This window comes from Lygodium microphyllum, chromosome 6 (genome assembly GCF_053477565.2).
Source record: "Lygodium microphyllum isolate KBCC chromosome 6, Lygodium_microphyllum_v1.1.10, whole genome shotgun sequence".
NCBI classification, from domain to species: domain Eukaryota; kingdom Viridiplantae; phylum Streptophyta; class Polypodiopsida; order Schizaeales; family Lygodiaceae; genus Lygodium; species Lygodium microphyllum.
The window spans coordinates 7,295,863-7,321,230 of NC_141140.1; the positions used below are offsets into that span (position 1 = coordinate 7,295,863).

The 25,368-nt window shown below is 41.4% G+C and overlaps 1 protein-coding gene and 1 pseudogene across 3 annotated transcripts in view; one reads left to right on the top strand and one right to left on the bottom strand.

The window, feature by feature from the left end:
* Window positions 1–15,977: 15,977 nt before the first annotated feature.
* LOC148034283 (shaggy-related protein kinase epsilon-like) overlaps window positions 15,978–25,368 on the top strand; it is a 37,737-nt gene continuing 28,346 nt past the window's right edge. For 2 of the 3 annotated variants that reach the window (XM_087679225.1, XM_087679226.1), the window contains exons 1-12: window positions 15,978–16,630; window positions 16,869–17,147; window positions 17,268–17,360; window positions 17,447–17,506; window positions 17,716–17,988; window positions 18,083–18,157; window positions 18,318–18,374; window positions 18,504–18,644; window positions 18,754–18,804; window positions 18,907–19,002; window positions 19,275–19,358; window positions 19,450–19,552. In XM_087679225.1, the coding sequence (XP_087535351.1) occupies window positions 16,580–16,630; window positions 16,869–17,147; window positions 17,268–17,360; window positions 17,447–17,506; window positions 17,716–17,988; window positions 18,083–18,157; window positions 18,318–18,374; window positions 18,504–18,644; window positions 18,754–18,804; window positions 18,907–19,002; window positions 19,275–19,358; window positions 19,450–19,552 (1,363 nt within the window). In that variant the 5' untranslated portion in view covers window positions 15,978–16,579. The remainder of the gene's footprint in view (window positions 16,631–16,868; window positions 17,148–17,267; window positions 17,361–17,446; window positions 17,507–17,715; window positions 17,989–18,082; window positions 18,158–18,317; window positions 18,375–18,503; window positions 18,645–18,753; window positions 18,805–18,906; window positions 19,003–19,274; window positions 19,359–19,449; window positions 19,553–25,368) is intronic. The other variant, XM_087679224.1, reaches the window with a different exon arrangement.
* LOC148034284 (E3 ubiquitin-protein ligase RKP-like) lies at window positions 23,685–25,000 on the bottom strand (annotated as a pseudogene).

Here is a 25,368-nt window from a genome sequence, read left to right on the forward strand (position 1 = left end):
TTTCTTAACTTAATCTAACCTTAATCTAGTGCGGCCAAAATGCAACACAGAGATGCATAATGGTAGTCCTACACTAATGCTTCCAACAAACCAAAACACTTACTTGTTTCACGGATTAAAACCTCCTAAATCTCCTAGCTATCTCGAGCACCGGTTCGGGCTACAAACCCTACTTCTATGCTCGATTTGATGCGCACGGCGCTCAAGGCTCGATTCCGTCTGTCCTAGCAACGGAACCAAAATGAAGGGGAGCTACAAGCTCTACCTTGAGATCTACGGACCACTTATTGCTCAAGTGTTTCGAACCGAGTGGCCATGGCTACCTCTCACATAGCCGATGCGCAATGCCTACCTTACGGGTGTAGTGAGCTTATCTTGATGCTCGATCGAGTACCCTCCTCTTTCTTGCACATCGGTAGCTCCACGATCCTTGAGGCAAGCTCAAGCAACCTCAATCCCTCTCCCATGAGCTTCATCCTCCATAGTCACGCGCGAGACAAGAGAAGAGAAGAGAGGAGGGGAAGATGAAGAGAGAAGATGAAGAGCTTCTTCTCCAAGATCCCTCGCTCTCACACAATCACTCCCTCACACTCTCTCAATCCCTCTCTCAAGCACAAGCAAGAAGGTAAGAAACAAGAGAAGAAGAAGAAGAAGCTTTGTCCACACACAAGAATGATCTTCTCATTCACTTTTTGAACTTTATATACATGCCCTACTTTTCATGGGCGGTCATCCCCTTTTTTACATGGCCGGCCATTAGCCTAGGCCCATTTCTCATTTCCCACCGTTCTAATCTATCCTATTCCCAACTAATGCATACAATTTGCACAGAGTGAGCCTGGCGCTCTTTTACAAGGATTCGGGAGCGCTTTCACACTTAATGGTGCACTTTTTACTCTTTTACTTTCCTTGGGCGACTCTAAGACTTCCTGAGGGTCGTGCCCGTGCTTTTAATTTTTTCAGGGTCTGGTTACCAGTTAAGGCGCCTTTTTCTTCCTTTTGTCCTGTGCCTTTTGCTATTTCCTTTTTTCCATTTCCCGCTCCTCTGTGCTGCGGTAAACAACCCATGTGAGGAGTCTCTTCAAGAGAATCCCTACTAGCGAGCGACCAACCGAGAGAGTAGTGTCCACAGTATTCACTAATGGAATGCGAAGCAAAGAGCTCTACAAGGCCTTGGCTAGCAACTCGAGCTTACAGCGAGACGTGCTGAGGAGGGTCTTTGAAGAGGCCATCCTTCCTTGCAAACAGTACTTTCTAAATCTATACTTTCACAGCTAGTTTCTGGTGTTCAGTTTGCTTTGGAGACTTCCATGACTTCCTAAATCTATATAGGAGTGTATATCTCAGTGCAAGACAAGGTGGATTCTCTGACTAGTTAGCTTAGCAAAGCTCTGGAGATTTTAGCTTTTGAAAATACTACTTTGAGTGATATCCATATACAAATGACTGTAGCTACAACTTTGATGGATTCACAAAAGGCCATGATTAAGGAGTTAGAAGCTAAGGTTGCCACTTTAGAGGAAGAGAATGTGAAGGAGAAAAGTGCCACTCTTGAGGAAATGATAGAATCAGCTTGTAAGCTTGGTATATGTGAGGGCCAGTATTGCATCATTCCCAAGAAACTATAGAGTCGCAAAATAAGTTTATTGAAGAACTCAATCAGAAAGTTACTACTCTTTCTGTTTCTCCTCTAGCCTCGGTGATGTCTTCTTTGTTGTCTAAGGAAGAACTAGATCATTTGCAATAGAAGCCCAAACTGTGTGATGGATTTTTTGCCAAGGTAGAGCACCTTCAACAATGTATGAATTCTGTTCATGAAGATTTTGTCTATTATGCTGACTTGGTGTCACCTTCATCATCCTTCCGGATTAAGTATCAACAACATCGCTTTGCATTGTACATTCTTTGGATAATGTGAACTTAAAACCTCCAAAGGATAGGTGGCAGAATATGTGATTAGCAGATTTACTTAAAGTAGTGTTTGGTAGATTTGTTGATGAGTTAATCTCTCATTAAGCTCAATTATTATCTTCTATGTATCTTTGAGGAGATCTGCACATCCCTGATGAGGAGAACATGAATATTTATGTAGGAGATGTGATTTTGTAGGCAATCATGTATATACATTTAGTTGAAATGACTTTGGTTGATGGCCTAAAGAATTATCATCATAGCAGACATTGTAGTGTAAAGGCTATGCTTGGTATCCTCCTTTGGAGGATGATATTCTACATCCTCGCCATCGACGGAGTGTCTTTCACAAGTTAGATATTTAGCCATTGAGATCCCAAGTGTTGAACCATATTGCTCACAATCCCTTATTCACTTAGGATTTCTTTTTAGCTTCTTTTGATTTTTTATGTTTCATCTATCTATATGATCCTCATGATATCCTATCTTATTTCCTTAATTTCTTATCGATTACCCTTGTATGTTCCATCCTCCAAACTAATCTAGATAATATCCCTCTCTTATCTTTTACCCATGCAATTTTCCCTCAAATTCTAGTTTTTAATATATGCCCATTTATTGTGCTGATCCTATATTCTCACCTAATCCTATTGAACTTACTCCTCTTGTCCCACTTGTTCCTTTTGTTTTTCCAACAGAATCCCTTCAGAAATTTATGCTTTCTTTCCCTTCTTTCCTATCCGCATTATCCCTTCAAATATCCTCATTTTATGATTTATCTTACCCACATCTTCATTGTTCCCCTATTATTTCCTTATCATCTCCATTTGACTATATTAATCTTCCTCCACAATCAGTGATGGATACTCTTGGGTATAATAGTGATATCCTCCCTTGACGGCAGTGGACATCGAATGATTCTTTAACATGACCAGTGTTTAATTGGCCTATTATTCCTAGTTTCTGGGACACTTCTGCACGATGTTCTACTTCTTATCTTCACTTTACTAGAGCACATGCTTGTTCTAAGGATACTTCGGTACACTTGGTGTCTCATTTTTATTGGTATCTTGCTTTTATGCATCAGAGTCTCACCTGAATACTCGGAAGAGTATTCCAAACTTGATTATTAATCCTAATGAGGATGTGATCGTTGCTCATATGGATGTTTTGTATTATTTTGCACAAGCTTTTCCTGCCAAGTTTATTATATTGTTGGAAAGAATGTGTTGTTTATAGTTTCTCGAGAATGTGCCTTTACATTTTGTGAATGCGAACAAGAGTCTAGAACGTCTCAAGCCGAGTATGAAGTTTAAGAAAAAATATATTCATCCTATATAGCCTATGGACACTCTCTTGGATGTACTAATTCTTTTAATGAAAATCTTTCTATTTGCTCTTCATTTTTTGGGACCAGGTGTTCTTAAGACTACATTGTCTTGTGTCTATGTGAATTTTGTATATATTCTATGGTGTATATGTGGTGTTTTATCATTCTTGCATGGAGTTGAAAATGAAGATAGAGCTGATTGAGAAGTTGATTGATGGTGGTTTGTGATTCTATCTGAGGAATGGATGCTTATGACAAAAACAAACCTCTTATATCCTTTAAAAGTTTGTCATGCTTTTCTGTTTCAAAGTTGTGTTAATGGATAAAGGTGTTTTCCTTTCGTTGCAATTTTTTAATAGATGTAGGTTATGAATTGGGGTTGTGTTTGGATGGTGTTTCTTGAAGATGCTATGGAAGATCAAGCTGAGCTATATTTTGAACTTCTATTCTCTCTTTTCTAAAGGTCACGAGGATGCTCCCTGATTAAGTGTGAGGATATGTTGAGGGTTGAGATGACTTGATTTTTTGGCTAATTTTTGTTGTTTTCTAGGACTCAATGGTTGACTTTTGATGGATTTTATATGATGATTAGTTGGTTTTGAAGTATTTTTTGATATTATTTTAGATAAGGTTGATTAGGTTTGAGAAGCTCATGATGTTTTAGTGGAGATACGATGTTTTATTTAGTGTCCAATTGGTTTTGTTAAGCTTCTATTTTGCTCTGTTTCCTTTTTGTATGAGGGGATGGAATAATGATTGATGGAGTTTGAGAGTGTTTAGAAGCTTACTAAATGATTTTTGATAGTTTTGAATGGTTTTAGTTTAGCTAAAGGCTTTCTAATGACCTTCTGTATGGTTTTGTAGAGCCTCTATTTTTGTTTCGTTCTATTCTATATGCCTCTGTAAGTGTTATCAGGATAAATATGTAGCTTGGGGAAGTATTCTAACCTTTGGAAGAGATTAATACAATAGCTCAAATAAGTGAAAGAAGTAGTTGCTAAAGACTCAAGTGAAGACTAAAGTGACATTGACACAGTTGAGATGTGAAAGAAAACCGTAGTGGATCTGGTGACCTTTCATAGTAGACATACCTCTTGGGAGGGATATCCACAACCAAAGAGGGGTTATGGATGATTATTCTTAGTCCAATGTACTATTGAGAGAGAGCATGTGTGATAGAGAGAGAGAGTGAGAGAGTCAAATCTTTGTAAAACAATGTATCTATAAAGTGAGAGATTGTGAGCGAAAGCTATGGAACTATTGAAGAATGATGTTATGTGATGATTTTCATTCAAACTTGTGTATTCTATTGTGTTTTTTTGGTCTCTTAATGAATTCTATGAAGAATATAAAGAGCATAATCAATTTTGTTCAAGTTATAGCCGTGGGAGAATAAGCTACATGAAGACTTGAGAAGATTGGTGTTGCTTCCCTTGTTGTGGTCACATAAAATATGAAAAACATTCTTGTTAATTATACAAGTTAGATTTTCTTGCAATAGATTATTCCCCGTTTTCTTGGTGTTTCTCTTGGGGCTCCAATGAGGGCAAGGGACCATGGTGGAGAAGCTCTTTATCTTTTCCTCTCTTCTTCTTCTCTTCTCTTCTCTTCTCTTCTCTTCTCTTGTCTCACATGTGGCAATGGAGCATGGAGCTTGGAGCTTGAGGATCGAGCTTGCTTGAGCTTGCACCTTGGATCTAATTTGGCCTTAGACAACCTTTCACTCGGACTCGGATGGCTGAGCACCAAACCACTCGGACTCCGATAGTCCAAACTTGGACACTCCACTTAGACAGTTTGAGTTAGACACTCAAATGCTGCAACTTGGACAAATAGGACTCGATACAAGTACCCAACTCGGACATCCAACTCGATACAAGTACCCAACTCGGACATCCAACTTGATACAAGTACCCAACTCGGACATCCAAGTCTGCAACTTGGACACTATCACTCGTTATGCAGAACCTAGATTTTGCCAAATTGGACCCACACCCAAGGGCATGCAGAGGCTAAGCTTGATCTAGATGACACTCTGTAGGCCTGCAAATGCGTAGAATGACTCGTAGGGCCACCAAACTCACAAATCGTAATCTAACGGCCTAGAAACCACCGACTGCGGCATCAACCCTTAGTCCCGTGTCCCGATAGAGACATGGACTCATTGACCAAATCTAGTAGCCCTCAAACCACATGTTTAAGATGATGTAGAGACTAGAATGAATGAGTTAGAGTGGTTTTTAAACACACGAAAGGTTTAGAAAAAGTGTATGCCACATTATACTGTTTTCATTGGATTCACACACTACATCAATTAAACACTTAACGTGTATAGAAAAGCTAATAGCCTGATTTCGCACAATGCACTTTGAGGAGCACGTCACTAGCATTTGAGTGCACATAACATTGAGAATCATTTTAAATAACAAGGAATTCACACAAGATGAGATAAGCTAAACGAATCCACTAGTAGGAGGAGACCCCTAGACATTGAATAGTGACCAAGGTCACCAATCACCAAATATTGAGAGACTTGAATTATCAAGTCATTTAGGGAGAAACAACAACATGCACAATTAGGGGCATAGCTCTACCCAACTTGATTAATCTGATCATCAATACCCTAGTTGCTCAAGAAACTGGCAACATGTTAGGAGCCAGCACCAACTCGTAAAATGATGAGCTTGACTTAGGAGAATTTCTAGTCGACATCCAACAATGACCCAATATGACCTGCAAACTAAAATGGAGCATCATGGTGGACCAACCAAGGACATCATATCCGATCTCGAGAAAGAGTAGAGGTTGGCAAGGAAAGCATTGCAAAGCATGGCTACCTACGACCACGAGAGCAATGAGCTCAAAAGTTGAGACAAGACATAGAAATGAGCATTGCAAAGCATGGCTGCCTACGACCACGAGAGCAATGAGCTCAAAAGTTGAGACAAGACATAGAAATGTGAGAGGTCCAATGTGTCTTAGCTCTCACTAATAGAACTAGGATAGGAACAAATGCTGAGAGGGAGAGAACACTAGAAGCTGACCTTACATTGAGCGAGCTTCTTACGAAGCAACTATAAGACAACATGGTTGTAAAGGAGAGCGAAACAGCCCTAGCAACTTCGTTGCCAGCAGGACTGGGAATCACTCTGAATTCTAAGAGCTAGACTAAGATACCTATGGTTGCTAAGCAACTTGACAAGTATCAACCCGACAATGACATATAGATTTGTGGGTCAATTTGAGCAAGTATGCAAGGCTAATGGCCTCACGGACCTTGCTCAACACACACAAGCTTTCGAACTTTGCCTAGGAGACAAAGGATGTGGTACACTAGTCTAGACAATGCTAAATGCTATGACTTCAATAACCTCAAGAGTCTCTTCATCAAGAGATTCCCTAAGGCAGGATACTCTGAAAACCTCATTGTTAGATTGATTAACGTCATTCAAAAGGACAAGGAGGATATCCATGACTATGTCACCCATGTGCGAAGTCTCTTTAAGAGAATCCTAGTCATAGAGTAACCTAGCAAACAAGCAGTCCCCACTATGTTCATAAGCAAAATTCGAAGGAAAAGTTTTATAAGGCCTTGGTGAGCAAGTCAACCCTACAAAAGGATGTGCTAGTTAGGATCTTCAAAGAAGCCATACGAGTGGATGACCTACTCAAGGACAAGGGCTCAAAACCCATAACTCCAGACATCACTACCTCTAGAATCTTAGAAAGAGCTGCGCCGTCATCAGTAAAAGATCTAACCAGAGCACTCAAGACAAGGGAAAGAATGTCAATCAGAGCTAGGAGTTGGAGGGCATGAAGCTAGAGTTGGCTAGGCTGCAAGAGATTATGAGAAGGCCTGCACGACCTCACATGCAATGTATGCGTTGCGGAGAAAACCACCTTTCGACGAGTGTATGGATCCTAGATCTAGACCTTGTGCCAATTGCGATAGGTTTGGCCATGATGCAATGCATTACCAATCATTGATGTGATTACCTACTCAAACCAAACAACCAACCCTACTACCTAGGGAGTAGGCCACAATATTTCAGAAGGGGGGCTTCACTAGCTCTCCCAACACCTAATGATTCAAAGCCAATTGTCCCTAGGATGGACATCAATACCACTTGGACCCATTGTGACCCATCCATTGAGTGATTCTCCAATACATTACCCACTATCGAAGAGATAGAACTCATTATCGAAGACAAGATCGATGAGCTCTCTAGTGTGAGCACACATGTCTTGCCTATTGAGTTCAAATCAAGAGATGCATCCACACCCCATGTAACACCACATAGACAAAGCCTAGATGCCATAGGTGGGCAAATTGCCCAAGACCTTTGGCACAAGAGTATAGAGCCTAATGAAAAGTAGGAAGTTGGCAACTTGCTCACGATGTTGATATTAGCTCTTCTGATCCTACATCTGAGAGAGCTACTTGGGCCGAACCCGATGCTATGGCAATTCATATGGGCCACTAACAAAGTATATCCCTTGCCCCAAGGACGAGCGAGATTGGATGCATGTGCCAGCTACCATCAATCTACTGTTCTCAAATGAAAATGAGGATTATAAATAGGTTGCTAGGGTAGCCAATGAGTCCCACAAAGACCCATCATCTTAGTTGCTACCAGAGTAGGGTCCCACCATCAGTACCATTCTGCATGATGGCCAGGAGCTCTAGCAATTAACCAACACCACCGCACCCACCACATGAGCTTCCAATGCTAAACCTACCTATAAACGTAAGAGTAGCCAACACCATTGAGATTGAGAAAGAGGATGAGGAAGAAGTGACACCTGCATACCTACACATATCGGTCACTGGTCACATGACATATGCCTTTGATGTACTCATTAACAAGGGAACTGATTGAAGTATCCTTACGCACAATAATTGGACCCTCATTGGTTATCCCCAATTGCAGCCTACTAATGCCAAACTCAAACCTTGGGGGACAATCCTACCCACTACTGGGGAAATGCAAAATAACGGTCTCTAGCGAGTCTAAAGCCTACCTACGATCTTCTAAGTGATGCCTAACACCAAGGCCACTGGTAAGGAATCACTACTGGGACGTGCATTCAAGAAACAAGCACACTGCAATGTCAACTACTATGACTTGCAACGCATTCACCTCGCCATTTGCAATGTTCGAATAGTGATTTCTTTTAGCAAGGGCAGTGTAGCTCCATCGCAGATATGACCTTTTATTCCTCCCAAGTGCATGGCAAGGAGCGCTCCTTGCCATGCACTTGGGAGGAATATAAGGTCATATTTGTCAAGATTCCCGAGGTAGCTGAGGAATTGATCCGCCAATGAGATCTCTCGAGAGCAAGCTTGCAAACAACGACTGATCACATCAAATATACCAGGAGCAAAGTCTCTACAACAAGCCAGGAGCTAGAAGAGCTAACAAAGCTAGCCGAATCTGACTCTTTGTTTTTGCGAAATTGGTATGCTCTGCATCTCCAATGGGAGCATGAGGGCTGCCAAATTATGACCAACACAGTGCAAAGACACACAATCAAAACAACTGAGTATGACCCTACCAACGTGACTCCTACCTCGTTCAGAGTCTTGGCCATCATGCACTAATGACCTTTAGATGAATATGTTATGGCCCATTCCTATTTCAATCGAATCTTGATTGAGGAAGAATTGTATATCACTAGCAGAATAAACTCTGGTGACTTTCTCACTAATGTCTTGACCTACATTACACACATAGGCATTAGACCTCATGACATGGACCATCACTCTCACTTGGAGTATAACCCAAACTCCTAATGGCCCACGACAAAGTAAAGCACCACAAGCAAGTGCTTCATGCCCTTAACCCTTCATCCTTCAATCCTAAGAAGGATTTTCCTCATTCTCGAGGGGGAGGGGGTAAGGTGGAAAAGAAAACATTATTTGAACTTCAGAACTTCAAACCGAATTTCAAAAGCAAAAAATGACAAATAAATGAAACTCATACTTCAAGAAAATCTTTTATGGAATTCGTGCTTGGAATGTGTGGATAACTTGAAGTATAAAAAGTTCCATTCCTTACTGGAACATCTCATCATTCCATAATGTTTGATCTTAAACATTTTTTTTTCTTTTTTGCAAAAAGTAATCTCAAAGGAGCTAATTGTAAACTCTTGTGCCATAACAGGAACTCAAGGTGGCATGCCAACTCTTGTTCTCAGAGAAGAGCACAATAAGTATCACCTGGCCACTAAAACACAAGTCTACAACCAACTAAAGTATTGCAACATCAGCAATTTGAGAGAGCTAGTGAACAAGGAGGGTGCATTGAGACTAATAGTCGCCCACAATGCAATCTCCATAGATACATGGAGAAGGTTGGCCAAAAATTTGACCACGGAAGATGCACAAAATTCCTAAGAACTTTTGATGTAAGAAGGAACATTGGCACGGTGACCGCTGTCAAGCACCCCACCATTCACCTCCAGGCTAAAATAGTCCACACCCTTTTCTCAAGCCAAAGATGTAATGCTCTCATGAACAAGACAGGCATACCATTGCTAGAGAGTCTTGCATCCCAACGCCTTGGACGACATAAATTGAAACACCTACGTCCAAAAGACAATATAAGCAGCATCGACAAATGTACTAGCCACATCAATTAGGGTGGAAAAAGGGGAGTCTTCGGCTACCACAGCAAAGTTCGAGAGGAAACAACATGCCTCCAAGGCTTCAACGGTAGGCTTTTGAGAAGTGTTAATTGCCATCATTTAGGAAGCTCTGGGGGGGAGACGAAAAGAGAAGTAGCATAGGAGACCCCAGAGCCGCCGTCACTCACCAATCCGAGAGGAGCATCGCTCTTCCACCCCAACAAGCCCAACCATCTCACTTTCAACAGGTGAATAGGGGGAAGACGATGTCCACAAGGAACAATAGGACAACATGGAGAGTTTTATTAATGAAAAGGAGAATGACCGGCCATCTCAAAATCCCCATAAGAAGAACTCAATCCACCTCTAGGATACTGGAGAGTTGCAAAGGGTGGAGGAGGAATCGAAGAGGCTAGAAGAAGAGCGTAGGAAAATGCAAGAAGAGGAGAAAGAATGACTAATGCAATAGGAGGAGGAGAAGGTTGCTCTAGCAAAAACAAACAAGCTAGCCCATTCCAAGAGTGAACGCCTCTTGGTGGAAAGTGTAAACGCCCCGAACGATGTAGTATGCTTAACAATTATGATATTCGCTTGTTTTCGAGATTTAATATAAAAGAGAATGAACACTTAAAGCTGAAAATGAAAATTACTCACAAAATTACAGCCATGAAAATGTAAAAGTAATGGAGACAAGATTGAGGGTTGAAGATGGGCCAACACACCCCCCCCCCCCCCCCCGAAGGAATGTATTTTGTATTTCAGCTCAACCCAAGTCCCTTAGGAAAGAGCTCAGTTACAATCAACCTGAGAGTGAGAAGAAGTAATTCTCACTCTCACAAGATCATGCAAAGATGTACAAACACACACGCATTATCTATTATGCAATGATAATAACTGATTTCTTTACAGTATGAGAGAAGAAAAAGGGAAATCAGCCTTCTCCATCGTTGAACAGTAGTACATGGATAGGGCTTGCTTCTTGTTGCTAAAATGGAAGAAAGAGCTTGAAAAGGAGGTGCTGTAATGAATTTACAGGCTTGCTGTCCTGTAAAACAGCAGTTGATAGAAGAGGGAATATGGAGGAATTTGATAATGGAGAAGTGAGGGATGATGATGGGGATGGATGGGGCCAGTTTCTGGCTATCTGTGGGTACTGTACATGAGTTTACATCAAAGAAAAATGATGCTGAATGAAGAAAAACGGGCTCTTATTTATAGGAGAGGAAAGAGCTAGTACAAAAGAGGAAAGTGGAGTAGCACAAGACAAGTGTCCAGCCACATGTCATGAGATGTGACAAGTGGTGGGACACTTGGAAACTTGTGTGATAAGTGTCTTGACACTTGTCTCTTCTCTATGGCCTTCCTTTTTGGGTTGAATACTATCAAGAATAGAAACAACCAAATTTAGTGAGCACAGTCAGAGTACAGAACTTACTATTTTTAGAATGACATCCCTATTTTTTAGGACTAGCATTTTTAGGCTAATTCGAGGCTCCTAAAATTTAGGGATCTCCTAAAATTTAGGGAACCCCCCAATATGGGTGTCATATGAAAGCTTTTTTCGTGTACATCGCAAAAATGGTATCCGAATCTTCATGTGACTTTCCTATGCAAAGATATGTGCATTTCAAGCTTTCAGCCCACACATGCATATTATACAAGCATTTCATGATCATGCCATCTTGTTGATTGTAACTGTCTGTTCTGGTGGATCTAGCCCACACTTCAAGGCATCAATCTTTTGTGTGTGCGAGTCTAACCCTGATATGCGTGAGTTCTAGTCACAGGCGCCCAATCGGGCCATATAGGTGGAAGTGTGAACTATCTTTTCTCTAACCCACCGCTGTTGTATTGCTGCGCATTCGAGGTGTGTAAACCACCCAAAAGTTGTGCATGGGATTTGGTACTTTGTACATACTTAGTTGTTGTGATTACATTTATTTTCTGCGTATGAGTATAGTGGCGAGCATGAAGGATTGCTTTCAGGCAGGGTCAAGGAGAGAAGACATTACAACTATACAAACAGATGTAAGAGGAGGGCATTTTCTCAAATCTGTACACGATCAATCTTATTGCTGTGAATAGCAAATACTGCAATGTTTCCACTGATAATAAGCGTGTAATTAATATTGTCAACAGCAAGGAATTTGGAAAGGTTTCGGTTTATGTAAGGATCTTCTCACAGAAAGAAAGTTGATTGTTTAAGATGGCTTTTGCGGCATTTGGTACAACAATGGTGGGAAGCATTACTTTTATTAGAAATGAATGGGATTGCATTATCAGATGTACAAAGAGTAGAAAAAGCTGAAATCTGTTGCTAAACCCACTAGTGCTGAAGACCTTTTCGGTTCCATGTGATGATTGAAGGGTCTAAGAAGGTTCTAAGGCACTTGTTGGGATATGTTTTTTTTGGGTTCTAGTGTTTCATATTTAGTGGAGGCATATTCGAGCTCATGAAAGGAGCCGTGCTTTGAGGGGAAAAAGGAGAAGCTTTTGGGCTATTTTTAAAAGGAGGCTTTTTGGGGGGAAAAAACAGAGAATTATTGAATGGAAAATAAAGAGAATTCGAGAAGGGAAGAAGAGGGGACACGCAGGAAAAGAGCTCGGCAATTTTGGAAGGATCCTTGCTAATCATGATGTCGAAGACGAAGAGGATGATTTTCTGTATGGGAAGGAGAGATGGTACTCTGTGGTTCGACTGGGAGGAATAGGATAACGGAGAGCTGAAGTCGACGACAGGGCGAGAGACATTCCAATTCGTCAAGTAATGGTTGAACATGTTCAATTCGTCAAATAAACGTTAAGCGTGAAAGGTGTCTCAACTGTTGCAGATGAGATCAAATAGCAAAGGACTATCGATGTGCTCGTGTTATCATACACGAAGTAGTCGTCTTCCTCAACTACAGGGAGACCTCAATTTGCAGTTGATCGTGAACATGATTTGAAGCGGATGCCGCGCCCTTCTTATTTTTTTGTTTTCTGAGGTTGCCAGGACTGGAAAGGTAACAAAAGCGGGAAGAGATAAGGCTTGGGCAGAGTTGCAAACAGCTGCGGCACAAGGAACAAGGACAGAGACACCAACAGCCACAGCTGCAGCGATTGCTGCGGCATTCTTCTTTACCTTCAGATCTAGGCTATCAGAAACAACAATTGAATGAGGCCAATCAGTGTCCTCAGCCAACTGCCGTTAAGGCTTCATCAGACACTTTGACTGGGCTTGTGAAGAATTTTGCTGACATCTCTTTGACGACGGGACCATCGAGTAGTGAAACAGCAAACAAAGGCCAGCAGAATGGATCTGCTACAACCAGACAAGTGCTGGAAGGCAAAGACAGAGGGGAGAAAGAGTCGAACTCCATGCCTGCTGTAGATGATTGAATTTCAAAAAGGCTCCTTCGAATGCTGAGAGAGAGGAAGGGGAGTGCTCGGCAATCTGGAGATGAGGGAAGGCAGGAAAGATCTTTTCGCAGGTGGTAGTGGGCGAAGGTCCATCAAATTGAGGAGAAAAGAATCAAAGAAGTTTGTCGTGAATGCATCTCTGCACAGGGTGCCTCGCAGATTTTCTGTTAATAGTGGAAGTAATGCAGCTTCTTTGTTTACAAAAAGAAGGCTCTTTCTGAGATAGAATCTGAACTTGTTACTGCGGAATCGGAGTCGCCCAGCTTCAAACATGCAGATGTTACCAGCTGTAAGCTGATACACGGATCCATATCCAAAAGAGGTGCCCAAAAGCTCTGAACATGAGCCACAGGAAGGCGGAGGCGAGAGAGAGCGCGAGGGACAAAGACAGAAGGAACAGAAGACGAGCCAGAAGTATGACTGTGTTGTGATCATCCCCAACGACCAGGGCAACCGTACCACCCCTTCTTATGTGGCCTTCACAGACACAGAGCGGCTTGTTGGCGATGCAGCCAAGAATCAAGTCGCCATCAATCTCCAGAACACAGTTTTTGTATTGCAGAGGACAAATATGATGCAGATCTTCATATTTTGGAACTGTAGTTTGGTCCAATTTATCATACTCCCTCTCGCTCATAGCTTATTGGGTGTTTAGAAGAGCAAATTCAATCCAATTCGATTCAGCATTCAGTGCAGTTTACCTGGTGCTACGCCTAGCTAAATTTTGCTAATTGCTCATGAATTTTCTCGTTCAAGGACTTTTCTTTTGTGCATGCTGGAATTAGCTATTTGCATAGATAATCCATGTAGTGATTGGGCTGCTGCTGGTTGCAGTACATGGACTTTCAAAGTTCTGAACTTAGCACTGATGAAGGAGCTTAAGACATAGTAATATCTATGAATGGGAAGAGATCAAAGATTACAGTAAAAGCACAATAGAGTTTGACAATCTGACTTATAGTAAACAGAGAGATAGAGCTTTCATTGCATGTTCAGGCCAGAGCAATCTTGCTGTGAGAAAAGACGGATCTTCAACAACTGTGGATTTGAACTTAGACAATAATTAACTGCTTGAATTAAAAATTCATGTTGTCACAACAGAGCTTTACTAATATTGATCTTCTATCCTGAAATTATTCAAAGTCCTCTGTGGTTGCGACATTGCTTTCACAAACCCTTCGACACCGCGTGGGTCCACCATAACCTGTGACCACTCGTTAGTGCCCAGCTCCAATGCACTTTTCTTTATATCTAATTAGTGCAAAGGAAATAAATTTAATAAATCATTATATAGACAAATTAATGAAAAAGGATACAAATTCAGTTTCTATAGAGTTGTGACAGAAAGCAAAGCCATGGCTGTCGAGATAGGAATGCTGGAGCAACAATGTGCATTCTTGAGTATACCATTGAATGTCATGCAACTAAGAGGAGATAAGGCATTGGAATAACTAAAAAGAAAACTAGAACTAACAAGGAGATGCTGCAACATGGATTCCATGCCACGGCACCCAAGCCTAGCATTGGCTTGGGAGTAGAGGGAAATAAACAGAACATCATAACTCTCTCTAATGCAGATCTTTAGTCCAGCTTTTTGGTCTTCTAATTTTAGTGAAGCAATCTCATTGAACATAGGCCCACTATCATCCATATGCTCATATCACTTATATTTAAGGGGGGGAGAGTATATCTATGTTAGCCGCTTACTCCTTACTTCCTATTTTTGAATGCTAACCTTGAGAAAGAAGGAAAGTAGAGTATATTTTGAAAAACATAAAAAATGTAAGAGGTTTGCGAGTCACTCTATGATTGCCCACAGACTATTCGACCCGTCTATAGTCCATGGAGGATCTCGAACCTATTGTTCACGGTTGCTTATAGTCAATTCAGTGGCATGTAGGGACAACCTGCTCCTCTGCACCACTTACCTACTATTCACGGCCGCTTAGAGTCAATTTTTAGTGGCATGCAGGGACAACTTGCTCCTCTGTGCCACTTGCTACCTTGCCTTAGGGAGTGTCTCTTGTTTGTGGAGTCTAGTGTGGCCACTTGCCATCTCTCTCCCACAAGTGCTTTCACCTTGTCTGTGGAGTCTCCAACTTGCTATTCACTACCTTAGGGAGTGGTCCTACACCCCTTCCACAAGTGCCCTTGCCTTGTCTATGGAGTCTCCAACCCACCGTTTGTTGCATGCTCGTTAGCTTGGAGCTTGGAACCTATAGAGGATTTGTCAGTAAAAGAGAGACTTGGCATCGGTGCAGCTCGTGGGAGCATGAAAGAAAAGAGATGCAGAGAGAGAGAAGTCTCACAAAAGCTGATGACTCTTGGAGTAAACATGCTTTACCTTCAATGCATCATGTACATGCGTGCGCACACACACATACACACATTCCCCTGCACCAAAGAGAGAATGCTTTCTCAAAAACCTTTTTAGAAAGGGAAATGCAATGTTTTCTTTTGTGAAATAAATGGAATACCATAGCTCTCTCTAATGCTTTTGGTCGTCTAATTTTAGTGGAGAGACCTCACCATGCGTAGGTCATATGCTCATATCGCTTGTATTTCTTTCAATTATAAAGTAATAATAATAATAGTAACCTATGGCGCTCTATCCCATTACTCCCCTGCATGAAAAAGAAAAGGGGCACGAAAAGTCACGAGGCGAAGGAATGGATGCTGGCCTACACGCAACATACCTATGCACCCACTTTCACAGGACCAAAAGAAAGAAAAGAACTGCAACAAGAAACAAGAGAGAAGGGAAGCTGGCAGTGGCAGTCTCGGGACCTTTCTCTCTCTCTCTCTCTCTCACACACACACACACACACACACACACACACACACACACACACACACAGACACCCATTTTCACAGAACCAAAAGAAAGAAAAGAACTGCAACAAGAAACAAGAGAGAAGGGAAGCTGGCAGTGGCAGTCTCGGGACCTTTCTCTCTCTCTCTCTATCTCTCTCTCTCTCACACACACACACACACACACACACACACACACACGAACGCACACACACACACACACACACACGAACGCACACTCACAACAGAACGTTACTTACCAAGCCAAGCTTTCAACGGAATGGACAGAAGGCCCCCTCGTTCTAATAACAATTCAAGCACCCCCCTCTCTTCTGGATTTTCTCGCTTCGGCCAGGACGGTTCGACAAGCCTGGTAAAGGAAGAGAGTCTCACAATTCAGCAGCGAAGGCTTAACAACAAGGAGTGGAGCAAGGGCTTTCTGCTCGATGAAGCAGCTACGGCGGCTCGGCAGTAACCAGGGTCCACTTCGGAGTGCTTGTGATGCGCCGTCTGAAGAGCATTGCCTCTGGCCGTTCCTCCTTCTCTGACAATGTATGCTCCTCAAACACTTACAATGTGTCTGTGTGTTGAGAGAGAGAGAGAGAGAGAGAGAGAGAGAGAGAGAGAGAGAGAGAGAGAGAGAGAGAGAGAGAGAGAGAGAGAGAGAGAGAGAGAGAGAGAGAGAGAGAGAGAGAGAGAGAGAGAGAGAGAGAGAGAGAGAGAGAGATGATCTTACAGTTGTGTTAGTCCACGGTAAATCTATGCCATTCTGCACTATGTTCTTTTTCAGCTCTCTGACAGTAATAGCAAGAGGGTGAAACTGGAAGGTGAAGGTCTCCTAAGGGCTACAGGAGAGCAGACCAGAGACACATCAAGCAGCTCAGCTGTGACACAGGGTACACAGGCATACATGGCTCATGTGAGCACTGGACCTGTGAGCGCACAAAAGCCTGGGAGCACGATGTTGCTCACAGGCACGAAGGTTGGACCTATTGATGTTGAACAGTTGCCCAGGGAGATGCACGGAATGACAATCCGGGATCCCAAGGCTGAGACTGGAGATGACAAGGTGAGATGGGCTAGATTAGTGCACATAGGTTTCTTAGATGTATCCAGTTCCTGCTGTTTGCCTTCAAACTAGTTCCCTGTTTTTCAAGTATAGAGTTATGATTCTGGGGATTTGCTGCAGGACATAGAAGCTGCTGTTGTCGATGGAAATGGGGCTGAAACAGGCCATATAATTGTGACTACCATTGGTGGTAAAAATGGCCAGCCCAAGCAAGTAAATGGCACGCTTTGCATTCAGTGTGATAGCTGGTTTTGAAAAGAATTTTACTGGAAATCACTGATTTTTCTGTTGTTTGGCAGACCATCAGTTACGTGGCTGAACGTATTGTTGGCACTGGTTCCTTTGGTGTGGTTTTTCAGGTCAGTGGTAACAAAACTCTTTGTATGTCAAGGTAGAAGTGTTTAAAAGATGCTCATGCATGACTAAGGGGCATAGCCAAACAGCTCCGACAAGTCCCATACGTTAATCGTAACTGGCTGATTCAAACTCCTAAAACATTGGGAGAATGGTTTATGAAGGCTAATTGAAATTCAAACAGAGGTTGATTTTTGCCCCCCAAGTTACACAGGCTAAATGTTTGGAGTCTGAAGAGACTGTTGCCATCAAAAAGGTGCTTCAAGACAAAAGATATAAAAACAGGGAGCTGCAAATAATGCGCATTCTTGATCACACCAACATTGTCTCCTTGAAGCATTGCTTTTATTCATCAACCGACAGGGATGAAGTGTATCTTAATTTGGTCCTTGAGTATGTGCCAGAGACTGTTTATCGCATCACAAAACATTACAACCGGATGAGCCAAAGGATGCCTCTCTTGTTTGTGAAATTATATACTTATCAGGTTAGTATGCCCCTCCAAGGTTCTCATGTGATGCACTTCAACATGTTATTCTAGCATCTGGGCTGATAGTAATATGTACATTTCGGTTTTCTAGATATGCAGGGCCTTGGTTTACATCCATGGGGCTGTTGGTGTCTGCCATCGAGATATCAAACCACAAAATCTATTGGTACAGCAGTCTATCTATAGTAAACAGAATACAGTTGCTAACCTTAGTCAGCTTTATTTGTACGCTTGTGGGTTCACTAATTGATACTTACATGTATACTCTCATTTTAGGTCATTTCTTGTTTAAGCTTTGACAAGGCCCTGTGTTATCATCTTGGCAGGTGAATCCACACACCCATCAGCTGAAGCTGTGTGATTTTGGGAGTGCCAAAGTTCTGGTTAGTCTCTTTCGACTGAACATTGGATGGCCTTCATTGTTATGACAGATTCATTATGATAAGGTCATCAAGTGGCCAATGCATACACATGAAATCCTCCTCCATGCAAGTCTGTGGATGTGGATGCAGGTGAAAGGGGAAACAAATATTGCCTACATATGCTCTCGCTACTACCGAGCTCCTGAACTTATCTTTGGTGCAGTTGAATATACGACCGCAATTGATATTTGGTCTGCTGGGTGTGTCATGGCAGAACTTATGCTGGGACAGGTACAATTGATTGAAGGGTTTCTATCAGGAAACTGCATGAATCAGAACTTCCACACGATTGTCTAGATGAATGAACTAGTTTCTTTTCGTGTTTAATTTTTCTCAACAGCCTCTTTTTCCTGGGGAGAGTGGTGTTGATCAGCTAGTAGAGATAATCAAGGTCTGTTTACTAAAATTTCTTTTCCTTTCCATCAGTTGATATACGTTGAGGATCTGTGTTTGGATGGTCCTTGAGTTCAGAGTTTTGCTGTTGTTATGCCAGGTTTTAGGCACTCCAACACGTGAGGAAATTAAATGCATGAATCCAAACTACACAGATTTCAAGTTTCCGCAGATAAAAGCTCATCCATGGCATAAAGTAAGTGTTAAGACTTCATCTAATAATCTCTAACGCTGATGTCATCTCTTGTAATGTAAGGGAATACCGGATTTTTGTGAAAATTGCTCTCTTTATGCAAGTGATAACAGTCACAATTTTGGATGATAGTAACATATTTCTCTTAAATATGGTTAACTGAATTTTGTAATCAAGCTTTGTTTTTAGTCTTTAGACTGTTAGTTTGAAGAAAGGCATTGATGGCTTGTGCTTTTGGTTTACTGAGGCAGTTTTAAATCTTCTTGATAATGCAGTTGTTCCACAAGAAAATGCCTCAAGAGGCTGTGGACCTGGTATCGCGACTATTGCAGTATTCTCCAAACCTTCGCTTTACTGCAGTGAGTGTTCTCCATTACTTACCTGTGTCAGCCTTATTTGCATATCTCTTTTGATTCCCATCTCTCCCTTGTTTTTGGTCAATCTTTGCAGCTTGAAGCCTGTGCACATCCCTTTTTTGACGAGCTACGGGATCCAAACACGAGATTACCGAATGGACACCCATTGCCTCCACTATTCAATTTTAAGGCACAAGGTAAGCAGTTTGAAAAACTAGGGTTTGGAGCTTCAATATATGCATAATAAGAGAATTGATCAGCATGAGCAAAAAAAGTAGGGCGGCCTTGAATTTCACCATTCAACCTATATTTAGGGAGGTGCTTTTACACTTTGTACGAATGCCATGTGTGTTTCTTTTCCAAGTGTTTCTCATCAATAATTAATCACACAATGTGGGAGTGCCAAATGGGGGCCTCATAGGCTATAAATGCATGAGAGTGAAGAGAATGGGCATGTACAAGAGTCGAGAGGGTTCAATATAAAATGACTCCTTAGAGGTATGATACATCTTTTTAGCACTCCTCTTGATATGTAACACAAAGAAGACTCATGGATGAAGAATGGGATGAAGACAGAGCTCTCACAAAGTACTAGCTCAATAATGTCCATGATAGCCCAAGAGTTGTCAAAGTTCCGTAAAGACCATCAAATAGTTTATATATAGTTCGAAACACCTTAAGATGTGAAAAAGTAGAGTCATGCCCCAAGGCATTAAACATAGGATGGAGTCAACTTATGAATCATCTCTTGCAAAACTTATGTATCATCTTCAAGAGAGCACATGTGCTAGATTCGAGCAAGAGATAAAATACAAAAAGTACAACTTGGAAAAGATAGTGGTCACATAATGATGTGCATAAGAGGGCCTCGAGTCCTATGAATAGGACTCATTTTCCGTAACCCCAAAATGCTCCTAGTGCATTCACACTAGGTCATTTTATGACCATTATGGCCAATGCTTATAGCACCCATTCATGGCTAAGTAAGAAACAACCTAGAATGGCTAGCTCGTCTTGTGAGGTTGAGTATGAGGCAACCTTCACTACAACAACGGAATGTGTATGGTTGCGCAGTTGTTGATTGATCCATAAATTTCTTTGGTGGGTCCTACACCCATTCTTTTTGACAGTTGAGAGAGCTATTGCAATGGCATAGAATCTTGTGTTTTGTTCATACTTGCATGAAACTCATCGAGGTACATTATCATTATGTTAAGAGAGAGATGGTATGCAAGAGAGATTAGTTTGATGTATGTTCCTACACATGAGAATGTTGCAGACATTTCCACCAAAGCACTTGTGGGAAGTTTGAGGATTTTCAAGCGTCCTTTAACTTACTATCCTTTGGTGATTGATCTTCTTGTATTTCTACCTCATTGACACTATATGGGTTTGTTAGAAATTGCCAATTTTGTGGGCAATGTTCAATCTTTTAGTTAGTTGGTTTGTAATGTGAACACAACTACATTGATAAGTTGTCACCACTTCGACTATTGGTTTTAGAGTTAGCTACTTGGGTTAAGTTAGTGGTTTGATCTACCTTAGACATAAGATTGTACTTTCACTCTTACTTTTAGTTCAGCAAGTACAATCTATTGTTTCAGCTCACAGTGTCTACTCTCTCTCTCTCTCTCTCTCTCTCTCTCTCTCCATTTTCAATTAGAGAATGTTGACGAGAGGGAAAATTCAGACTTCTATCGTATCACAGCTTGCATAAGGCTTGAATGACTCTCTCTCTCTCTCTCTCTCTCCCCCACTTGCATGGGCAGCCTTCCAAAACAATTTCTAGCATTATTCAACTTTGTTAAATTAAATTTTTAGAATATTAATGCTAAAAATTAATTTAATAAACTATTTATCACTTAGAAAAATAATTTTGATTGGCCAACAATTAAATTGGCCAGGCCAATTTATCACCCAAGTGATTTTGAGCACTCCTTAGCCCAAAAGAGGCATTAATTAATTAATTAATTAGTGCCAATTCTCTAGTGTCACCATTGACACTAATGGCCAATTAAATTTTCTAGGCTAAGTTTTGACACTAAATACCACCTACTACATGTTAGGATAACTTGTTTAATTTTTGCCAATGTTACCTATTGTCATTGGGATATCTTAGTTAAATAACATTGCTTGCTGTTGTTCTACTATGCTATTGCCTAACTCATGCTGAAGTTTCCAGCCCTCATAACTAGGTCATAATTGACCGAAAAGAACTCTTAACTGCTTTCAAAACCATTCGGATGTATCCATTAACTATATCTCAAAAGTATTCTAAAGAAACAATCAAAATACAGCATAAACTAAGCATAAACCACTGTTAGACTTTTCAATTATGGGCAGTGCCCAATCATCAATGTAATTTGTGTGGTGTGGACACTAATTAAAGTGTCAAAGTATAGTGTATCCAGGACTTTAAAAGTAGTGGCACTAGACTATGGAGCTGAATTAACTCTAGGTTGAGTCAGGGATACGTCTAACTTATTAGTAGATATGTGAGTTCATGTGTGAGTCTGTGCATGCAAAGGCTGGACACATTATTTAGGATATTGAAGTATTTTTTATTTTTGCCATTTTATGGTCATTTGTAGCATTTATGACTGGCCGACCAGCATTTTATGCTCCTTTTTCAGCTTATATATTCAAGCTCCTCCTCACTCAGTCACTCATCTGCCATCATACGTGGAGACTCCGTGGAGAGAGGAGCCAGTGCTAGTGCCCCCGCAAACTCATTGTTGTATGCGATTGTCTTGTGTTGGATATATGGATTCCATTTCTTAAGCATACATCCGAGTTCTCATTTGTATTGTGTTCTTCGGTGTTCTTTCTTTCCCTTTCTCTTTTGTCTTATGTTTCAGCACTTTATTACAGCATATGTTTACACTTCCATTGCTGCTCCACTTCTGACACGGTATCAAATTTCAGGTTCTATGCTATTTCTGCTGTCATTTGCTGATTTTAGGACTGATTATCTCTCTTGCTGATCAGCCGACAGCTGCTGTCCACCATTCAACCTGTCCGACATCCCCAACTGCCTGCGTTTTTGCCCAAAAGGCTGTGTTTACAGCTGGCGACACCTTTCAGCCTGCAGGCAACATTATTGCTGCATTAGATTTCTGTTCAGCTTGCGTTTTTACATTTGCTGTCATCTTTTTTTATTTTCTGAGTATTTTATTGTAGCGATTTCAGCATCCTACTACTGCTGGGCGACGACATCTTCCGACATCTGCCATTATCCGTTTGCTGTTTTCCATTTTTTGCAGTTGATTTTGTGTGATCACTTGTGAATACTGCATGTGAACTCATTTTTGTGTAGTCTGTGCTTGTGTTTTGGCAGTGTTCCCTCTCCAAATACCCTCTTTTCTCTACTTCTATTCTAAATCCTCTACAGATGGCTTCTCTGTGCACGTTGTCTCACGGATTATGTGCAGGAGTTCATGAAAGTCACTCGCTGCAGGGACATTTTGCGAGATGGAAGCCCTCCTTCCTGAAAATCGCTTGTCGCGAGAACACTATGCAAGAAGCCCTCCACTCTCCTCTCAAGATATAAGGAATTTAACAAGGAGAAGAGTAAGGCAAGGACTCTTTTCAAGATTCAAGAAGCCTCTACAAGGAATTGGGTACGGTAAGGGTCTCATATCAAGATCAAGTTACAAGAAGTTTTTCAAGGAGTAAGGTGAGGTGAGTGCACCACTTGTGCCTCCCTTATATAGTTTTTTCTTGACACTCACGTTCTCTTGTTGTGTTTGCTTTCTAAAAGCCAGAGGCTTTTTTTAAATGTTGGCTTTTCTCTAAAGGCAAAATCCTTAGTTGTTTAGTCTAAAAGTTTAAGCCTTAAGGCTTTCTAAAACTAAACATTCTGCTTTTTCAAAAACGCCGTCACACTTGCCATGTCAAATTGCTTTCATAAAAGCTGTCTGTCCTCGTGAATAAGGTCGCTGTCATTGCTTGCAATGGTAGTTCGATTAATCAGGCTGCCTTGAAATGTGACAATCATTGTTTAGATCATCAAGTCATCGTTATCCTCACTGTGATAATGGCGCAGTCCCGTGTGTCTACAGAATGCCACCCTCCTAGTCAACGACAACCATTTTACTCGCAGTGCTTCAAATTCACCATTGACATTGTTCATAGGCCGCCATTCAGGCCAACTTATTACGCCGTTTGCCATTGCATTGTGCACGGTGTCATTATGCTTCATCAATCAGTAGCTATATTGCATGATTAACCTATCATCACGATCGATAGTCGCCATCCTGTCTGCCAGAATATACATCGCCATTATTATTGTGTAATTCAATAGTCGAACTACCTTCGATGCCTGCCACATTACTTCCCAGGAAGTCGCCAAACCTTCTGCCATTCTGCAACTTCGTAATCCTCAGGAGTCAAGACAATTGTCTTGAGAAGATGACTAAAGGTTCCCCCAAGCCTTGCAAAATCATTTGCATACAGATCCGAATTTAGAAACAATTGTACATTAAAGCTTCTATTGCCTCCTCTGCGTAGGAAGCCAATGGATGCATCTTGTTCCTTTCCTACATTTCTTGAGCCTCCTGGACCAAATCCTTTTGATAAAAATCGTAGTAGAACAGTGTATGCTGTGACCAGCACAGAATTGTTTGACAAGCCAAGGGGTGGCATATTTCTTGTAGACCCTTATTCTTAGCCACAAGGTGTCTCAAGGATCACATAAACACAGATTCTGATGTGTGTACTCTCTCATATGCAGATTGACCCATGTCTTTATCTGTTGAAAAAGGAACAAATTCAAGCAGATGCTGACAGAGCTCCCACTCTCACTCTTCAACCTTGCCAATTGCTTTTGATAGAGCCAAAGCAGCCTGTCTCATGTTATTTTCGGCACAAAAAACTTCGCGGAGGCCTGGACACCAAACAATTGGCATCAATCCTTCAAGGTCGTACTTGTTTGGTTCCTTCCTTGAAAGCAGCTCTTCTAAACACAATCAAATCCATTTGAACTGCACCAATGCATTAAAATGTCTTGTGTGTAAAGGAAGTAGCAAGCCAGAGCCAAATATGGATATGAACTTGTAAACGGGCATTCCACAAGAATGTCAGGAGCTGTTCTACATCCATATGCAAGCCCAATGATAGATGCAGTTTTGAGCACTATCTTGATCTAGAAATGACAGGAGCACATTGATTGCGTTGTCCATGCTCTTGATATCATGGGGTGGCTGAAACCTGAGAAGCTCCATGAAAAATGGAATAAGAGCTCCTTAGATCACATAATTAGCCTGAACTTCTGAATCAGGCGATCCAAAATCCTCTCTTGATTGAAAGTAGGTTTGCCATCTACCTGCATATCTCTTTGGCAATCCAAATAGAATCATCTCCTAAAGGCTTGAACCTTTTTAGCCTTTCTATAGGTGCCATGGCAGTAAAAACTTCCTTGCTATAAAGTTGAACAAGTCTTTGCAGGCATCCTAGCAGATACCAAGCTCTCAATAGTGCATAAAAATAACAATCCCCATCCTTCAATGTAGGAGGGGCTGCAATGGTTCAAAACCTGCAACTGGATACTTGAAAGGCCTAGCTCCAAAATTGAGTTCACACCTTTCACCTTTTGATAGAGAGATAGCATGATAATATGGTAGCTTGGGCTCCACATTTCCAACCATACATAGTCACAAGGGTGACAATGGAAAACAAATTCCTAATGATGTTGACTAATGAGTTCAAATTCCTGGTGAAAAACTCCGCCCTCAGGTTCGGGGTGGTGGACATGCAACGTCACGACAACGTACAATGATGATAAGTTACATGGACTTGATTAACTTACATGGAGTGCTGTGATGAGACTTGGTTTATACAGAAGCGATTATGGTACATGGTTTGCGGAGCTATTGAACGTCTCAGAAGCCTTCTCTTGTTCCAGCTGATTTTGATGAAGACAACCATGAGGAAGCGATGCTTATATGGGATTTGGACAATGCACGTGCTTACTCGGCCTTAAGTATGGATGAAGTTGCAGTTGATGTACGTGGCA